The following is a 19,913-nucleotide window of genomic DNA, read 5'->3' on the forward strand; positions in this document are numbered from 1 at the left end:
TTGCGCTTATGATATGTTAATCATGTCTATAGGTTATCCGCACACTTTGTCCAATGCGAAAATGGAACTGCAAGCAATCTGATCTGATTGTTAGTCACAATCAAACCAGTTCAAACTACAGTTTTTCAATTTTCAAAACATGTTTAGTTGGCCAAATGAGCCGGTTTTTCGAGATTTATTGGCCAATCGAGATGTTGGCAAAATCCTTCCGATTATTGGTTAACATACAAGCTGCTCAAGTAAGAAAGATGATGTAGCTGAGGTGGCTTTAGCATACTCATCATCTAGTGACACACTGATATTTTGGTAAAATTAAATTAGCTTATCTTCACCAGTTTAGATATTATTATGCTTAAAAGTATTGGAGTTATCCACTCATAACAAGAGAAACTAATGACTCCAAAGATCATTAAAGTACTGCACACTGAATTTTACCATGAGCATCATATTCTAGAGCTATAGTCTGTGGGTTAAGTTCATAGTTCTTGTTGTGGTCTTTCACAAGCAACCTTCAAAAGTCTTTAAATATTGTAAAGAATAATTAACATTAATTCGTTAAAAGAAACACTGCCTCACCAATAATTTCCTTTTACATAAAACACTAGAATATTTGAAAAATGGCCAAATTTTAATAACTGTTTATTTTGAACTCTATTCGTAGAGGCTTCAAGTTTTGATGTTTTCAGAAATGGCTGATCCCTTATATTAGACGATATATATGTAACCAGAGAGAAGGTTTGTAACACTAGAGAAGGAAACATTTGAATTTGAGATTGTAGATGACCTCATTTTCCTTTAAATTATTTGTTGGCATACTGTCATTTCTGCCTGACTCACACAATAACATTTTCTACAAAAGATGCAACTGTTATAACACATTATTTTAATTTTACCATGAGTAGAAACTACTTTATTTAAGTTGAGACACTTTTAATCTTAACAGTGAGATGACTGGTTGAATTTTGTAATTTATATATTAATACAATAACAACTAACAGTAGACTAACGGTAGACTGACAGTAGTAGTTAAAGAATTGAAGTTGAAAATTAAAAGTTAAAACCAACAAACTTGTCATTTGTTTGTGAGAGTGATTGTGACTTACAATATAGTGAGCTGTAATATCTACAATGTCAGCTTAGGCAGCAGTAAACGAAAGAGTATTACCATTGACTTGGGCTGTTCCATACGACTTCTCACTTGACTTGTTTCTCTTCTCTACTTTTTTTTCACTTTCTGATGCATTTTGGGAATTGAAACTATTTTTCCTTGAAACTGCAATACAGAAAAGGAAGCACATAACTTGTCTGTGATTCTTTCAAAATGAGGCGTTGATCTTGTTAAAATAGGGAAAAATTAAATGAAAAGTTGAACGAAAATAACTCATTTTAAAATTCGTGATGAGAGCCTTGGTTTAGCGCCATGTAAACAAACATGGCTCAAGGAACTGGCTAGGAAGCGAATTACGGTTTAAAATTTTCCGTGTTTATCGTAAATCTAATTATTTGAGGGAACAAAGCGTTGGTAAAATTGATGCTTGACAAAAAGCTCTCAACTTTCTTATTTGTTTGTCAGCGTAGTGGGATGATTACTTCAAACATCGGTGGCTCATTATAAACCAGGCTTAAAGCCAGCAGTCATTACATCATGGTGATGAAATAAATTGAAAATAAATTCTTTGCTCCCCACGTTCATTAACTGCATGATTGTTCATATTATATAGAGGTCTATAAACTATCAGAAGTACTTAAGACGTGAAAATACAATTTAATGTGTTAATAGCTTGTTTTGTTTTCAGTATCTCTTTTTCGTTGTACCACCTTGAAATAAACATCTCCAACCAAAAGCAGTTCCATTTAGAAATATCACAGTAAAAGAAAACTAACTAGCTCTTTATCCTTGACATCTATATGTGCTTACACACAACCACTGACGTTTCAAAAAACAACATTACATCGATGATGCTGTTAGGTAATGGTGGATCCGCCAGTCAGATTAAAGTCTAAGCTCCACGATTAGTCCACACACATGTATAGTTGAAACGTAGCGAATGATCATACGCATGACAGTATGAGGGTCAAGGATATGCTGCAGACACATTGATGAAAACACACATGATATTAATAATGTGAATAGTTCCGTACAGCTCGTATGATGTCTCCATTTTCTCTGAATGTTAGAAGTTTGTCAAGGAACTGAGGAGATTGACTGAGCTCCCATAGACTGAGTGAAGCGCCTATACGCTTTCTAACACAATTTGTTGTTGCGTCTCAAGAACAGAATCTATAAGCGACCAACTGACTGCTCTGGCCATTGACTCATTCAGTATGTCGGTGAAGGAAATTTTTGATTGAAATTGTTTGAAACTATGATTTATTAATTGAAGCTATGATTTATTGATTGAAACTATGATCTATTGAATGAAACTATGATTTATTGATTGAAACTATGATTTATTGATTGAAACTATGATCTATTGATTGAAACTATGATCTATTGATTGAAACTATGATCTATTGATTGAAACTATGATCTATTGATTGAAACTATGATCTATTGATTGAAAATATGATCTATTGATTGAACCTATGATCTATTGATTGAAACTATGATCTATTGATTGAAACTATGATCTATTGATTGAAACTATGATCTATTGATTGAAACTATGATCTATTGATTGAAACTATGATCTATTGATTGAAACTATAATCTATTGATTGAAACCTTTACTAAATTTGATTAGAAAATGGTAGAAACATTCTTTAACTTTTAAGACAATTATCGGAGAGAAGAATCTCTTACCTGCGAATCTCTTAGAACTGCTTGCAGAGGGAGAGGAGGGTTTGAGTGTGTTGCCCCTGTTCGATTCGCTACTTTGGGATTGGCTTATGCTTGCGCTGAGGTGAGGTGAACTTTGTGAGCTTTTTAAAGTTTCCTTCATTTTGTTTTGTGTTCTGCTCGCTTGATTGCGTTGGGCTTCTTTGCTCGGGTCTGCTATGACATCATTTACGGCTAGTTTTACTATGCCGTCTAACAGAGCCTCCGTTCTGTGAAAGAGGAACCAATCAACCAATTAGACAAAGGTCAATATATTGGTTTATGTTATTTATTTTGTGGGTCGTCACGTTGTCTCAGATCTTTTACAACAGCCAATATAGAAACCCTTTGCCAATTTTATCATGTTTCTTATACTCTTCTTTATCCTTCTTATTGTCTGTTGTCCTACGTTGTATTACCATATCCCATTCCTATTTATAATGTTTCTATATTGTATTTAGCATATTTGTGGGATCACAGGCTATTGCTAAGGATCCACATGCATGGCTATAAAATAGCTTCTAGTCTTAACTGACATGACTGACTTTACAAGTTTGGGCAAGACCGAAATATTCAAGCATGTAGTTAAAAACGAGGCTAATTTGATTGGCACTAGATCATAATCATAATAGCCTTCCTTCCCTTATATCACAGCTACATGTTTCAAGATTTCTGTTGCTAATGTTTAATAAATTTGAAACAAAAAGAACTGAAATACGCTCTGTTTTATATTATCTTCATTATTAAATAATAAAATAGTTTTTACTTTAAATTTTGTGAATTCTTAACAAGCTGACCTACTATATGATCGCTGGAATTCTTTAAAAACATATAAAAAAGTAAAATATAGTAATGAAGCATCTCTGTCAGGTATCTCTCAAAACATCAAAGATTACAAAACAACTGTCTATGTATCTCAAGCAACCAGTGACTTTGATTTGACCTCTGACCTGGTAGTAGCAGCAATGAGTGACTTAAAGCTGATACCTGTTGGAAAGTTGATTGTCTGATTTGGCTTTGGTATAATCCGGTATGGAAGCGGACAAGAACTCATTATTCTTTGGTCTTTCCCAATCGAGCTGGTGCCCTGAGGCTAGCCTCCTGTAAGCCATTATTATATAGCTATTAATGTGTGTCTTCAAGCTCGTCTCACCAACCCGTGTATTTGGTCAATCTAGTCAATGGTATCAAATGTCTGTCTAACTGAGAAGGTTGAAGTCTGAAGATCCCAGCAATTCCTGCTTAGATGACACTGGAGCGATATGTACTCGAATAAGAAACTTAGACTTGAATCTCAGACAAAATTGTAAAAACTGCTGGTAAACTTCGATTCACCACTAAATAGATCCTATCAGTTGCTGCCAACTCATTTTTTCACAAACATTTACCAACAGGATTACAAGTAGCTGACTTTGGTGAGATGACTTGCTGCTCGCTGCGTGGCTACAACGTGAACTGAGCAAGGTTTTGGCTAGCCATCTAGGTCACGTTTCATTCCTGTCATCATTGCCTTAGTAAATAAACACGTCGTGTAAACATTGTGTAACTAAGTATAAACAACTCCTGATCAATCCAGTACTGAAAGTGTTACGATCCCAGCTATCTTTCAGTCAGAGTCTCGCTGTCAGTGAAGGAGAGTGTCTAGTTTAGCTACCATCTTCATCATACTTGAGAATCAATATCAATATTCTATACTCCTTGTTCTATGTAACCTCAATTTGACCAATACCAGTCTGCCACATAAAAATGCTTTTCAGAACCCACAGAGCTTCCAGTAGCTGCACTAGAGCTACTTTTCGTTGCCTGTCAAGTTCATCTTACGTGTGATTTAAATAGTTACACGTGTCAAGGTAAATAGTAGTCCATCAAGTTTAGGCTTATTTAAAAATCTTCTTTCTTATTTGTTCAATTCATAGGGTGACTCATCAACTCCATCCATAAAGTCACCTGTCAGCTCACTTTATAAAGCCACTTTTCAACTCACTTCATAGAGCCGCCCATTAACTCATTTCACAGAGCCACTCATCAGCTCACTTCATAGAGCCCTCATCAACTCACATTCATAGAGCCACTCATTAACACAATTCATAGAGCAACTCATAAATTCACTTCATAGACCCCTCATCAGCTCACATTCATAGAGCCACTCATGAACACAATTCATAGAGCCACTCATAAACTCACTCCATAGAGACACTCATCAAATCACTTCATAAAGAAATTCACCTGAATGAGTCTGTAGATAGACTTTTGCTCATCAATGAGTTCATGTTCTCATATGTTGTGTGAGTTCTCGAGGAAGATAGCGACTGGGAGAAAGAAAAATTTCCATCTGCAACATAAAAGATTTTTGCCAGCTCTGAAAGCTTCATCCCAAGCTGGATAGCAGTAGGTTTTGACTAAGTAATGTTCAAACAGAAGGAAGCATGTGGATCAGCTGTAAAAGAATACACCTGCTTGCCGATGTCACTGCGTTAGTGATTTGTTTTGTGTGTTTCGGTAGCAGTAACTAAATAAAAGAAAACTACTTACCGATCAGGAAGTGCCAAGAAATTGCTAAGCAAAATACACTAGTATATTCGCGTCACCAACTATAAATACATGTATGTTATATTTCAGTAGCCGTAACATCAGGTGTCACACAATTGCAAGGCGGAGTACACCTGTCTGCTGGTGTCACTCACTATAGACGTAATGCCCACTGTGTTTCAGTAGCAGTAATTAGGGCCAATTTGTCGCTCTGTTGCTCAATAATAAAAGCACAAACAGTTAAACACAAACAATGTTTATATGCCAAGCCAAAATAAACAGAAATGTTCGATGAGTTACCAATAATCAAGGATTCAACTATTCTTAATCAATATCATCTCTTGCACTGCAGCGCTTGTCAGTTTTGTCTACCGATTGTGAGAGCACATACAGCAGGCACATACAGCAAACATGATGCGTGGGGCGACTCCCTCTTTTGTCAAGTCTTAGCGTGAGGTTTTTTGTCAAACACGATAAGTTTTAGGCAGTCGATGTTCAACCAGAACGATCATGAAAGTTGAGATAAAATATATTTGCAGACGTGGTGTAGCAAGTAATCATGATCTAAAATACAATATTTATAAAGTGTTACTTATTTCTTACAATACTAAAAACCTCTGTCATGTCAGGCCTAGGACTATTTGTGTCGTGAGGGATTGGTAGATGCCCTGAATGCTTTTGTCTCATGCCTTAAAGTAAGTTGAGAATAAAAAGAATATGAATCTTGGTTTGTGGACTCACATGCATTATTGTCACCATAGCAACCCATCATGGAACCATTCAGCAGATAATAATAATATTAAACATCAACATTTTGAAAATAATTTTAGTCGTTTTTGTTGTGGCCATTTTTTGTAATCCATTTTTTATAGTAACATATTATCCTTAATACAGAACAGTGTTATACATACACGTGCCTAACACAATCTGAGCTGTATTTCAACATTTTTTATAATGTTGATGTTTGCTAACTCATTTTAATGGGTTGTATTCTTTAATAGTGTAAAAATCTTTGAACTTTGTGGTAAAAATTGTGTAAACAACAAATGCCAGGCTAACATATTAAATAAATGCAAGAAGTACACCGCATATTATGAACACATCTAGTTGTGTTGTAGGTTGACAACTCCTAACTGTCTCTGTTGTAGAATCACCCATTCCACATTTTAACCTAATTATTTTGCTAGCTTTCAGACGAGGATAATGATTCTCATGGCAAGATAAAAAATTATCTCTAGAGCTTAAATGAACCCCATCAGTGATATTTTATTACCTGAACAGAATGAATTTGCTAAATCATGGTGAGGTACTGACAAGGTAGATGGATATTCCACTTTATTTTATTGTTGACCACTAAGAAGGCTTTATTAGTAGTGTATCCAAATATATTAACAGGTTAACAGACCAGCATCAGAGGAAATAAAACAGTTATGAGTTTAGCTCTGATTAACCTTTCAGTTTTGCCTAAAAATAATTAGTCTTGTCTTCATTTGCTAATATAGCTGAAGTGATAAAATGAAATTTTACTTTCAAATGTAAACAGTGTTTTAGAGTAGTTTGTCACAGCTCACAAAAGCTGCAGCTTGACTTACTCAAATATAATGACATCAGTAAAAGAGGCAGTACAAACTGCGTGTTTAAACCAAAGACTGGCAGCAAAAAGCAGTCTTATTGCTGGCAAGCCAAATACTATATCAACTATTATGACATGTAAGTGGAAGGAATATTTTAGGATCAAGTTTGTTTTGCACTTACTAAGAGACGCTTTTTCAAGAGTTCGTGCCAAATTAGAACGAGCAAACTCTTCTCTTGAAATAGAAGATGGATATGATGACTGGCTTGAGACCGATGAGCCTAAAATACACAGATAAAAACCCTTTGCAACAGCGAGCTGTCACTAGCCGTTACTAGCTGTTATTACCCATTACTAGCCGTTACTAACCAGTACTAACTGCCACTAACCCTCATTAGCTGTCACTAGCCATTACTAACTGGCACTAGTCGTTACTAACTGTTACTAGCCATTACTAAATGTTACTAACCATTACTAAATGTTACTAACCGTTACTAAATGTTACTAACCGTTACTAACTGTTGCTAGATGTCACTAGCTGTCATTAGCTGTCACTAGCTGTCATTAGCTGTCACTTGCTGTCACTAGCTGTTACTAGCTGGCACTAACCGTTACTAATTGTTACTGCCTGTTACTACTCGTTACTAGCAGTTACCGGCCACTACTAGCTGTTACTAGTAGAGTTGCCTCAATTTTGGTATCGGAATTGGTATTGGTGCCGATATGGGTGTTAAGTATCTGAATCGGTATCGGCTGATCTTTTCTTAAAAGATCTGCAACTTCAGATACTTTTTACATATCACCCATTTAACAGAAAACAGTATTTTAGCTACACTAATAAAGATCATCAGCTGCAAGCTCCTTACTCTTACCTAATAAATCCCCGGGCCTGCCACACTATTTATTTCATGTCTATAGCCTGATCAACATCAACATAGCCGAGGAACCTTTTTGCTTTAGTCAAGACGTGATCACAAAGTGTGGTTTTTCCCAATTACAGCAATGAGATTTATTGCAGTCAATCACAAACAAAATAACAAAGAAAGAAAACAAGGATGTAGTGCAATATTTTTATTTACTAGCATTACGAAAATATTTGTGCAAACGATGCATAAAGTTATTTATCTCTCTTTTGATCCCGACGAAACAATGTATCATTTGTATCGTACGAAATAACCCCAGTGGCTTATCGGTATTTAGCCTGTGCTCCATCATCTGTGGCAAGTAAATTCCTCTTCAGTACGACTGGCTACAGTAATAGTGATAGAAGAAAGAGACTTCTCACTGAGACAATTGAATCACTAACAGCGATTAAAAGAAACATTGATTTGCTCTAAACTTGTACAGGTGCAGTAGTTCGTTCAACAATAAAAGCGAGACTTCATTATCACAGAGAGAGCTGTACCACTAACAATAATTACTATCATTAATTACAAACTACAAGAAACATGGACGGTTTTGTTACTAAATGCACGGTATGTCAGTATGTGAATATATATATCTTTTTTTCCATAAATAAATACAAACAAATAAATACATTAATATTTATGTTTTCTATCATAAAATGAACCACTATCTATGCAATAGAGTTGCCCCGATTCTAATTTCACCAGCCGATTCAGATACCGATCCGATATACTGATTTTTATTGAAAAATAATCTGATTCAGATACCAATTCAGATATTTTGTGTTGCATAGGTAATTGTTAATTTTATTATGCAAATATAAGGCACAAAATATATAAATATTGATGTATTTATTTGTTTGTATTCATGAAAAAAAGATATACATGTATATATATTCACATACTGACATACCGTGCATCTAGTAACAAAACCGTCCATGTTTCTTGTAGTTTGTAATTAATAATAGTAATTATTGTTAGTGGTACAGCTCTCTCTGTGAAGTCTCTCTTTTATTGCTGAACAAACTACTGCGCTTGTACAAGTTTAGAGCAAATCAATGTTTCTTTTAATCACTGTTAGTGATTCAATTCTCTCAGTGAGAAGTCTCTTTCTTCTATTACTATTACTGTGGCCAGTCATACTGAAGAGGGACTCACTAGCCAAAGATGATGGAGCACAGGCTAAATACTGATAAGCCACTGGGGTTATTTTGTATGATACAAACGATACATTGTATCGTCGGGATCAAGAGAGAGATAAATAACTTTATGCATCGTTTGCACAAATCCTTTCGTAATGCTCGTAAATAAAAATATTAAACCGCATTCTTGTTTCCCATCATTGTTCTTTTGTTCGTGATTGGCTGCAATAAATAATATCGCTGTAATTGGGAAATACCGCACTTTGTCACTTTGTGATTACGTCCTGACTAAAGCCAAAAGATTCCTCAGCTGTGTGGATGTTTATCAGGTTATAGACATGAAATAGATTGAGTGACAGGCCCGGAATTTATTAGGTAAAAGTAAGGAACTTGCAGTTGATGATTTTTTATTAGTGTAGTAGGCTAAAATACGGTTTTCTGCTAAATAGTTCATCTGTAAAAAGTATCTGAAGCTTCCGATTTTTTAAGAAAATATCGGCCGATACCGATTCAGATACTTAACACCCATATCGGCACCAATAACGATTCCGATATTAAAATCGGGGCAACTCTACTATGCAACACAAAAGATCTGAATCGGATTATTTTTCAATAAGAATTGGTATATCGAATCGGTATCTGAATCGGCTAGTGAATTTAGAATCGGGGCATTTCTAGTTACTAGCCGTTACTAACTGTCACTAGCTGTCTGTTAATTGTAATTTTTGTAAGGTGTATATTTGTCGAGAATTATGCCCACATTCACAGTACTATTCTGCCTAGCTCTAAATAATATTTATCATGCACACTCAAAGTTCTCATAAGTCGGTAAGCATGAGAGCTGACCTGAGCAGGTGCTGTATGCACATGACTGAGTTTCCTGCAAGGTTCCATCTCTCTGCCAAACTAGTTGGTCAGCTACAGGTAGAATATCACTTTGGTAACCGGAGCTGGGATGAGAAAGTCTGAAAAAAATGGCACAGTTTTGAGAATGTTACAAAAACATTAATATGAGCACTACTTGATAGTACTGTCAGATCGTGCCAGATAGTGCTGCCGGTCAGATATTTGCTCCTTCACCATAAATATAATTTTAGCTTTTGAGTTAGCAACGTCATAAAATAATACAGGACAAAGTTTTATGTGTACGATTCCAGTTTTGATGCATGCTTGTCTTTTTGTTTAAAAATATATTTGTTTTCTTACAACAGAAACTTAAAAATTGGGCATAGCACAATACAAAAGATATTTGTGAGCCAGTCGTATCATTTTTAGCAACACAGTCGCAGGTCACAAAACTTGTAAAAGTGGCTGTTGACTTCTAGACTAATAAATAGTAAGTTCATTACTTAAAGCTAAATGTTTGTTATTAAAAACAAAAAGTTATCAAGTCGGTTGATCCTTAATACTGCAAACTGTAAAACCATTTCATGGAAAAGAAAACAATTCTACTGAAAAATCACATAAAACTACTCTAATCAAAAGCAACAGTTTTTTTCTTCCAAAACTAAACTTGGTGTAATCTTGTAAACATTCTCCCTAGCACTTTTTACCATCACTTATGTCAGTAGTAGAAAGAAAATTGAATGTTGAATAAACTTTTAAATATGTAGTTATTGTGAGGAAGCTAAACCTAATTAGGACTAGCTGATCTCTATTAGCTAAGATTTTTATTTTTTATATTATGGTAGATCATTTTTTTAATTTAAATTTAATAAGAGAGAACTGAATATGCCTTTCAAGAAAAAAACAACACTCTTAAATTTTCTCCGTGACATTAAGTTTGTTAAAAGTCGTATATAAGCAACAATTGGTTTTTGAAGGCTAACATTCCAGCACTAGTGGATCACTATATTCATCATTAGACAAGCGGTTATATCTCCAGCAGAATACTAATTTTATTTAATTAGGACAAAAAGTTGACATGCTATTTGACTTTCTATAGCTACTAGCTCATTCATTCACTCTACAAAACCAAAAAGTAGAAATGTGAAGTTATATGCTCCGTGTGTAGACAACTCTCTGATTCGATTCACATTCTTCTACGGCTTGTTAAGCTTCTAATAAAATGAGATTTAGTACTATTAAGGCAACTAACGCTCCATCCACCAACCTGCTACCTACAAATCTCATAAATATTCAAGTCAATGAGTCACGCATGGAAGGAGCTTTACTGGAGTTCTTGGGGAGGCACAAGTTTGTCTAGCCTGTAATTTATGTTTGCCATAAATCAGTTCGAATAGAATGGATAAGGAACATGTTCAAGAGAGCGCCTAACAAACATACACCAAAATTTTTCTGTCAGTAACGAACTTGCATTACTTTTCTTCATAACTTTCAGAGGTCTATAATTATGTGTTTCAATGAAACCTACAACAGCATGACAGATGGAAAAGACGTTAATAACATACGTGTACATGTAGAATACCTGAAACCAAACTTATCCCATTTGCAAGCTATGTAACAATCTAAAAAAGTGATAGCTGAGTGAGATGATATACATTAGAGTACCTTATGGATGGAAATTTGTTGTTGTTATCGGTGTAGATGTTCTCATATTCAAGGTGAATAGCCCTAGTAGGGAGGTAGTCATCAAAGCTATAAAACTCTGCCTCAGTATGAGACACAACTGGATTGTTTCTAAAAAAGGTAATAAGTTGTTAGTAGGCCTAGAATTTTACTACAGAATATTATTTTAATCATATTACAAACACAAACTCGTTGTTCATGTCATTGTGAAAACTTGTGTTTGCTAAAACTTGGTAAATTAGTATTTGCTACATTACAGTTGGTTTAGAAACTTGTTGTTCAACATGGCAGCTATTTATTTGCAGAATATTTGTTAAAACCTTATAAAGCTCAATTGTGTCAATCTAAAAAATGTCCTGGCAATAACATCACCTCAAACAACAAACCAATCTCAAGTGATAGAAAAACCTCTATACTTTTTGATAAAAACATTTTAAACTTTACATTAGAAGCATTTAATTTGAAACAAGCCATTTGTGCTTTTGATTTATATTATAGTTTGTATATGTACATGTATCTACTAACAAATAAGTAAATACATGGACTTGTGACAGTGCTCTGATAACTTGAACGCTCTGATAATTCGAACACTTTCGCTCGGTCCCGTGAAGTTCGAGTTATCCATGTTTGACTGTATACATGTACATACATACATATATGTATAGTCTAAATCAATCTTAGGACCCATAGCTTATGAATTACAGTTATATATGTAGTTACATAATTATATACGTATAATGAGTTAAAGTTTATAGTAAATATTATATTAAACGCTAAAATGTATAATAAATTTTCACTTTCGTTTCCTTTTCACTAATTTTCGTTTCACTCAGGCAATGTCAAGCATTTATAAAACATGAAGAGTGCTGAACTTAGAGAGCGCGAGCATCATATCTCTTTCAGGCGTTGTGGGAGGGATTTCGGCAAATAGCATCTCAGCATTTTCATTATTCTGACATATTCAGCACACCGACCACCAAGTTAAAATTTTGATAGATATTTTTGTTGATGTCGTATGGCAAAATAATGCCATAACAAGGAGACAAAAAACATTATTTTCCACATCATGAAGCGAAAAAACACGTAAAACAAGGGCAGTCGTAACCGAGGGTTGTACTGTATGTATGTATATATACTAGTTACAGGAAATGAGTAGTTGTACTTACCTTAGCAGCTACTGCCATTTTCATGACAGTCTTGTCACTCATCAGGCTGCTACTCCAGCAGCCTGATGACATCTAGCAGCTAACTGACAGCAGCTGCTAAGGTAAGTATAACTATTTTCTATAACTAGTACTGTTTGCTCCAATTTCTTGCAGAGCTCTTTTATTATAGTATTACATTACTGTATTAGCATATAATATAGTAGAATCCTAGATGTAATTTTTTTTACTGTGTTGTCTAGCTTTCGATCATATGTGGTTAAACAAAGATGACCTAATGGCCAATACAGAGTTGCTAATCATGACAGCGCAGAATCGAGTGCTCCCAACTAGGCAGCTCTAAACATTAGAAATGATACTAAATTCAGACTGTGCAAGAATGCACCGGAGAGCATCGTTTGTATATGTAATGTATATAGCTGCCCTGAACTAACCAGCTTCAGTACGCATAAAACAGTCTGACTCTACCAATCCCTGTGTCAGCAGTTATTCAGTTTATGTTGTTTTATAGTTTAGTTTGCTTGTATAAAAGCGTTATTAACTCTTAACAACATCACTACACATGTATTTTTGTCAGTCTTAGAAGCCTTACAAGCGGACAACTCCAAAATTTCATACATTCGTAGTTTAGCAGCTTCAAACCAAATGTAATGTTGATGGGGATGAGAAGATTGGCCAGCCACAAGGAAATGAAGATCACCGCTAATGGCCATTAACTGAGCAGATAATCTCTGGAAAATTAGCAGCTCGAACAAAGAAGTCGCAGCAAAGCTCAAAATTGACCTTCAGATCTGGTAAAAGAAATTGCCAGTAAAATTCCTTATTAACTGCCATTTATTGGATGTGAAACAGGAGGTCAGCAAATCAGCACGTCAATATAACATCCATAAAAAGCTAACCGCATCCCCCTTTCAATGTTTGTCAGACTGAGAGTTGTGGTCACTAGCTGCTGTTACAAGATGGAAGGTGCTGTGTGAGTGTGTAGCTCAACAGATGGCAAGTAAAAGATGGTCTACTATAAACTACCGTAAAAACCTTTATTTGAACGCCACCTTTATTTGAACGCCACCTTTATTTGAACGCCACCTTTATTTGAACGCCACCTTTATTTGAATGCTACCTCTATTTGAGCGCCCGTACGGAAGAAGGGTTGAAAAATAGAGCGTCAAACTTTAATTTGAATGCCACTTCTATTTTAACACTACTTCTATTTGACTGCCACTATTTGACATTTTTAGATTCATGAACTCATAATAGCAATGATCAGTAAAAAAGTATTCACAAACCTAATAATAACTCGATTACATCAATAACAATTAATTTGTTTGTTGTTTCTGTTTGTACCAAAGTCCATTTTCAAATTCAAAGTCTTTACAGTTTTTCCGTTAAAACTTTGAACGCAACACCATAAAATAATTAGTAACTGTATCAGGCTAATAGTAGTTCCTTTTTGAATGTAGTCTTGATACTTCAATGTATGTGAAAAGCGTTTTAGCAATTACGATGCTTTCGACGACTTGTTCTAAGAGTGCATTGGACTGAACGCTTATCATTATTTTCGCAAAAAGTTTCAGATAACAGCGCGCATAAGTTTTGCTCTGCTAAAAAGATTGTTTGGATGCTAGTATCAACTAGTTCATCAGTACAGCAGAGGAGTTCAGGTCAGCAGACAATGCAGAAGATATTGAACAGCTAGAAGATGATAAAATGGTTCCATACGAGAGCAATAATTAGAACGCAACCTGCCGAGCAAACGGTGCAAATATTTTTGCTTTAAAAATGTTAATTTTGGTTTCTGCATGTAATATAAGTATAGTTTGTTTATGTCACTTGTTCATGAATATATTTTTGTAGTATTTGATAGATTATTATTGTATAAAACTTATAAATTTGCAGATTTATAGCATATTATTTGATAGCTCAATTGCAGTAATCAGCGCTAGCAACTCCTGGTCTTTTGTACATTAAAAGCCAGTTTTTGCTGCAAACTGTAGCAAAAATATCCATGAGATTTCATGCAACCTTGTTAAATACATGTATGAATATAAAATAAAAATATGCTTTTCAAATTTAAAATGACATAAAAATCTTTGAGGCTCCAAATTGCAATGCAAACTGTAAGATCATCATAGGTTAATTGCAAGCAATAGAACTCAACTGGTAGAGAGACGTGTATCAGCTTCTTCTTGTATATTTATTTAGAGATCTACGACAACTTGGAGGTAAGTTAGAAAATTTCTTGCATCTAAAAGGGTTAATCCAGCACCACCCGAGGAAGAGTGCAAAAAAATAAGCGACATTCAATTCGCCTGTGAAAAGATTAAATTTATCTTCTCAACATTCAGACAAGGTGTTTGAAATATACAACGCCACCCTTAATTTGAATGTCACCTCTAATAAAGCACCACTCTAAAGGAAGGGCTGAAATATAGAGTAAGTTAAAGGTTGACTTGCAAAAAAATTTACATTACAGTTATTTGATATGAAAAGATTCACCATGTCTTACTCTGTTGTGTTGTAGGTGCCAAGTATGTGGAAATGTGATTACAAGCTCTTATAAGCTCAAAAACAAAAAGCCGCCGTAGATTGGAATCTCTTTATTTCTCTGACGTAGTCATTACAGTTTGGTTATCGTCTTGTCAGTGATGTTCTTACGTGAATTAAAAGGCCAATAAAAATCTCAATATAAAACTTATCATAGCACCAGTTTATGACAAACACTTCAGGTTTTAACGAAGACCCGTATCAAATATAGATGCTCGCTACTTTACAGTTTTGTTTCGGCTTGAACTAATCGTCAAGTTGTAATCTGATCATGTGACCCAATACTTCGCAAATAACTTTTGCAGCACTTTACGATTATCACAGGTGACCAACAGGCTCGTCATGATTATCAGACAATGATATGTACTCCTTCGAGTTGAGGCTAAAAAATTAAACGAATTTTTACGGTAAGTTTTAAGATATCAGTGCTAAAAGTGACAGCATTACAATGACGATAAAACAGACGCGTAAGAACAATAGACATAGTTTTATTGAATGCGTGAAGTATATTTGTGAAAATATTTCGACGAATGAAGTTGCATGAAAGTGTGAACAGAAACCATCCTGTAACAACTACGTCCCATTTGAGCCGTTTTGGAAAGCGAATCCAAACTACGGCGGTCTCGTGTGGCTGCGATTAACTGTTCGTTTTTTAGCTTTCAAGAGCTTGTAATCACATTCCTATATATTTTGCACCTACAACACAACAGAGTAAGACATAGTGAATCTTTTGATGCCAAATGACTGTAATGTGAATTTTGTTGCAAGTCAACATTTAAGTTAAATAACTTGTATTGTACGGAAAATAATAAATTGGTTAGAATGGTGTGATGATAGTGTAATTTGAAGGTTTGAATTGTAGTTAGTTAACTAAACTTATTACAATTCAAACCTTCAAAATACACTATCATCACACCATTCTAACCAATTTATTATTTTCCGTACAATACATTGTCCTTTTAATCAATGCATTATTTGCGATACAATACATTGTCCTTCTAATCAATGCATTATTTGTGATACAATACATTGTCCTTCTAATCAATGCATTATTTGTGATACAATACATTGTCATTCTAACCAATTTATTATTTTCCATACAATACATTGTCATTTTAATCAATGCATTATATGCTATACAATACATTGTCATTCTAATCAATGCATTATCTGCTATACAATACATTGTCCTTCTAATCGATGCATTATTTGTGATACAGTACATTGTCATTCTAACCAATTTATTATTTTCCGTACAATACATTGTCATTTTAATCAATGCATTATCTGCTATACAATACATTGTCCTTCTAATCGATGCATTATCTGCTATACAATACATTGTCACTCTAATCAATGCATTATCTGCTATACAATACATTGTCACTTTGATCAATGTATTGTAGTTTTATCTAATGCGGTATCTTTCTCTCAAAAGCAGTGGCCTTCTCCTCAATGCATTATCTTTTATCAAATGCATCATTTTTCTTATTGTAAACTTTCTCTTTTCCTAGGGCATGTCTTCATACTTCTTGTATGTCTGACTCAAGCATTACCCAACCACCAAACACATCGGTTACCTATCTAACTTATTCAACTCTTTCTCAAACTACCTACTAGGGTTTGGCCCATCGTCCGATAACCGCACAGTGTACAGTCAGCTGAAAAATCTATCGTCACGCTTTCAGTCTTCTCATTGTTGCGTGTTTATGAATGGGATAATCAGCGCAGCAACAGATTATTCCCACTCAGTTCCTCAAGTCATAAAATAATCTCATTAAAATTAAGTTGAACCATTAGAATCTTTGAAAAGCCTATCAAGAATTTGGCTGCGTTTAGTTTGAGAATCAGCGATAGAGTTAATCCTGTTGCATCAGCGTTTGCACTCGTTGACAATCCTGGTTAGGTTCTGGCCACGACCTCTCACACATTTATTCATAGAAAGGCTTTGTGGATTTAGCTGCAAGTTCAGTCAATTGTTTCAACAGTACAATTTATGTTTAAAAGTTGGCTGTAAGGCACGTAGTAGCTATGGAGAGCTGAGTCATGTGCTAGGAGACTGCACACGGCAACCAGCAACAAAAGCTGATGCAAAACAATTGCCAAAGGTTTCAAAGCAATCAGGAGACACATAACTTTGGTTATCAGTGGACATATAACTTTATTTAGCAGTGGACACATAACGTTAAGTACCAGTGGACACATAACGTTAGGTACCAGTGGACACTCAAGTTATCAGTGGACAAATAACTTCAAGTTCAGTGAATACATAACTCTAGTTATCTGTGGACACATACATGTAACTCTAGGTAGCAGTGGACATATAACCTAAGTTGCCTGTAGATATATAACAAACAATACCTGTAACAGTTTATCGGACTAAATCATTTCAAGCTACGCTAAGCTACCAAGAGAGTGTAACCAAGAAAGTTTCAAGTTGTTTTTTGATTTGATGCTGAAGATCATGTCATGTCAGCTATAATGCAGACGACATTCTAATCAAGACTCAGTCACGTAAGTTGTATGCATAGACATTGTTTGTTAGTTACTCAACAATATGACTGCCATTGATCTCTGCTTCTTTCTGTATTTGCTATGCGGTGATAGATCTATGAACTGAAATAAGTCTCTATTGCGTGGAGCTGTAAAAATCTATGAAAAATTTACTGACGCACGGATTCTCTATCAACAAGATCACAACATCGGATGCCCTAAATGGCAACCATCTGTAAGTAGACTTACGAGAGGCAGCTAACTTTTAGCCTATGCTCAGAGCTCTGCGGAAGCCAACTTAAGTTTACAACAATATTAATTTACATAACATTATAATCTCACTTTTATTTCAACGCCAAAGTGTGTATTGCACTTCAAACCTTGGTGTAGAACACAAAAACCTCCACCTAAGTAGTGACTTATTGTGAATGCAGCTGCCCAATAAGCGACAACTGCAAAATCTTTCAAACGCTGAAGGATACTGGATAGAGTAGAACTGACCTAGCCTCAGCATCAGTAAGGTCGAGATACTCGAGCTGACAGTTAGAACCATGATTGATAGGTGCTGCTGGTGCGCTACTAAATCCTGTCGATGCAAAAAGTAGAGTTTCATTCCTTTCATACTTGGACATTGCGTCTGACACAATTTCTTTAGAAGTCGTCTTCTCAATGACTAGCTACATCTTCACTACAAGAAAAAAAGCGATTCAGACAGCATAACCAAACTGAACAGGTGTTGATACTTGATACTATCTTAATTTAAAAAATTTTTCCTTTATTTATAATTTGGATAAGCCAATCTTGCTAATAATATAATAATAGGTAATAGTAATACTAATATTAATAAATTAAATAATAATTTTAATAATAAAGAGGGCAATATAACAACAGGCTTGTATTTACTACAAACATAAAGCACTTTCACACCCAAATAGAAAGTCTGTGCAGCTTTTCTATTTTCACAACTAATTACACATAGTCTAGCCATGATGATTAAGTTGACCCCAAGTTGACCCCAAGTTGGTTAAAACCTTTCAAGTACCAAGTCTGACAGAAAAGTTCAAAATATTAAATATCTTTTTAATTACACAAGTAGGTTTGCGATGATGTATTCAATTTTTTTTCAACTTTAAAAATAACTGCGCTACACACTGAACTCTATGCTTAACACTCATAGTTATTAAGGTTTTTTATATGTCTTATGCCTGAGAGTGAGAAACTATTCTTAAGAGAGAGTTTATAATCAGATGAAAAAAACATCGGGAAGTCATTCACTTTTTTATTGTTCTATGAGTTTTTATTTATAGCTTTCACATATAATGAGAGTTTAACAGTAAAATTTATGTCAAATGCTGCCTAAGTACTTTACAAAGAACTACAGATATATAATATCAGTAGGTTTGTGATGACTCACTTCATTTTTATTCCAAAATCATATATATTTATCTATAACAAGTTTTTACCAAGATTGGGTGTGTAGGGCTGCCAATAATTTAAAATAGGTTATGCTTCCAGCCAAAAAAAACCCGATTAAAATGAGGCCATCAACTGTATTTCGGTCACAGAAGAACTGCTTTGTAAATGACAGAGCAGTGTCATATACCACTGTTCTTTTTCCACATGAAGTAACCGACTAGTAGGGTGCCATCTTGGAACGAACTAACTAGCTGACCATCACGTAATTACAGTATTTGATGCTCTCAATAAGGCCTATGACTCACTCCGTACCATGACTCACTCTGTACCATGACTCACTCCGTACCATGACTCACTCCGTACCATGACTCACTCCGTACCATGACTCACTCCGTACCATGACTCACTCCGTACCATGTAGTCATAGCAAAAAACATTAACACTTTGAATTCTTAAGACCATGTCTTATAAAAGGCTCAATGGCGTAATTTCTAATTTCATAGCAAGTAATCTTTCAGTCCTCTTTGTGTGCTGTGATTAGAGTAAAGCACTAGATTTTACATAAAGCCATAGAAAAGCCTTACAAAAAACATTAAATCCTGCTTTTCATCTCAAATGTAATGCTTAGACTTTGCAATGCAATCAGCTAACGGATAAGTAGTGCAATATATAAATAATATATCTGTTTAGAAGATGGTATCTAAGACGAAACTATTAAAGATATGTCCTGTTTGAAAATACTTCCATCACATCTACCTACACCTTACTCCAGTAAACAGATGCTTATAAATGCAGCTGTGC

The 19,913-nt window shown here is 34.9% G+C and overlaps 1 protein-coding gene across 1 annotated transcript in view; it reads right to left on the reverse strand.

The window, feature by feature from the left end:
* The window catches only part of LOC137393227 (ankyrin repeat and fibronectin type-III domain-containing protein 1-like), a 44,651-nt gene that overhangs the window by 16,613 nt on the left and 8,125 nt on the right, over positions 1-19,913 (reverse strand). Inside the window, exons 2-9 of the mRNA XM_068079686.1 lie at positions 18,198-18,384; positions 11,479-11,607; positions 9,814-9,932; positions 7,103-7,201; positions 5,045-5,150; positions 3,806-3,919; positions 2,804-3,048; positions 1,166-1,273 (exon numbers count right to left, since the gene is read on the reverse strand). Of these exons, the coding sequence (XP_067935787.1) occupies positions 1,166-1,273; positions 2,804-3,048; positions 3,806-3,919; positions 5,045-5,150; positions 7,103-7,201; positions 9,814-9,932; positions 11,479-11,607; positions 18,198-18,328 (1,051 nt within the window). The 5' untranslated portion in view covers positions 18,329-18,384. The remainder of the gene's footprint in view (positions 1-1,165; positions 1,274-2,803; positions 3,049-3,805; positions 3,920-5,044; positions 5,151-7,102; positions 7,202-9,813; positions 9,933-11,478; positions 11,608-18,197; positions 18,385-19,913) is intronic.

The sequence above is a fragment of the Watersipora subatra genome, chromosome 1, assembly GCF_963576615.1.
Source record: "Watersipora subatra chromosome 1, tzWatSuba1.1, whole genome shotgun sequence".
Taxonomy (NCBI): domain Eukaryota; kingdom Metazoa; phylum Bryozoa; class Gymnolaemata; order Cheilostomatida; family Watersiporidae; genus Watersipora; species Watersipora subatra.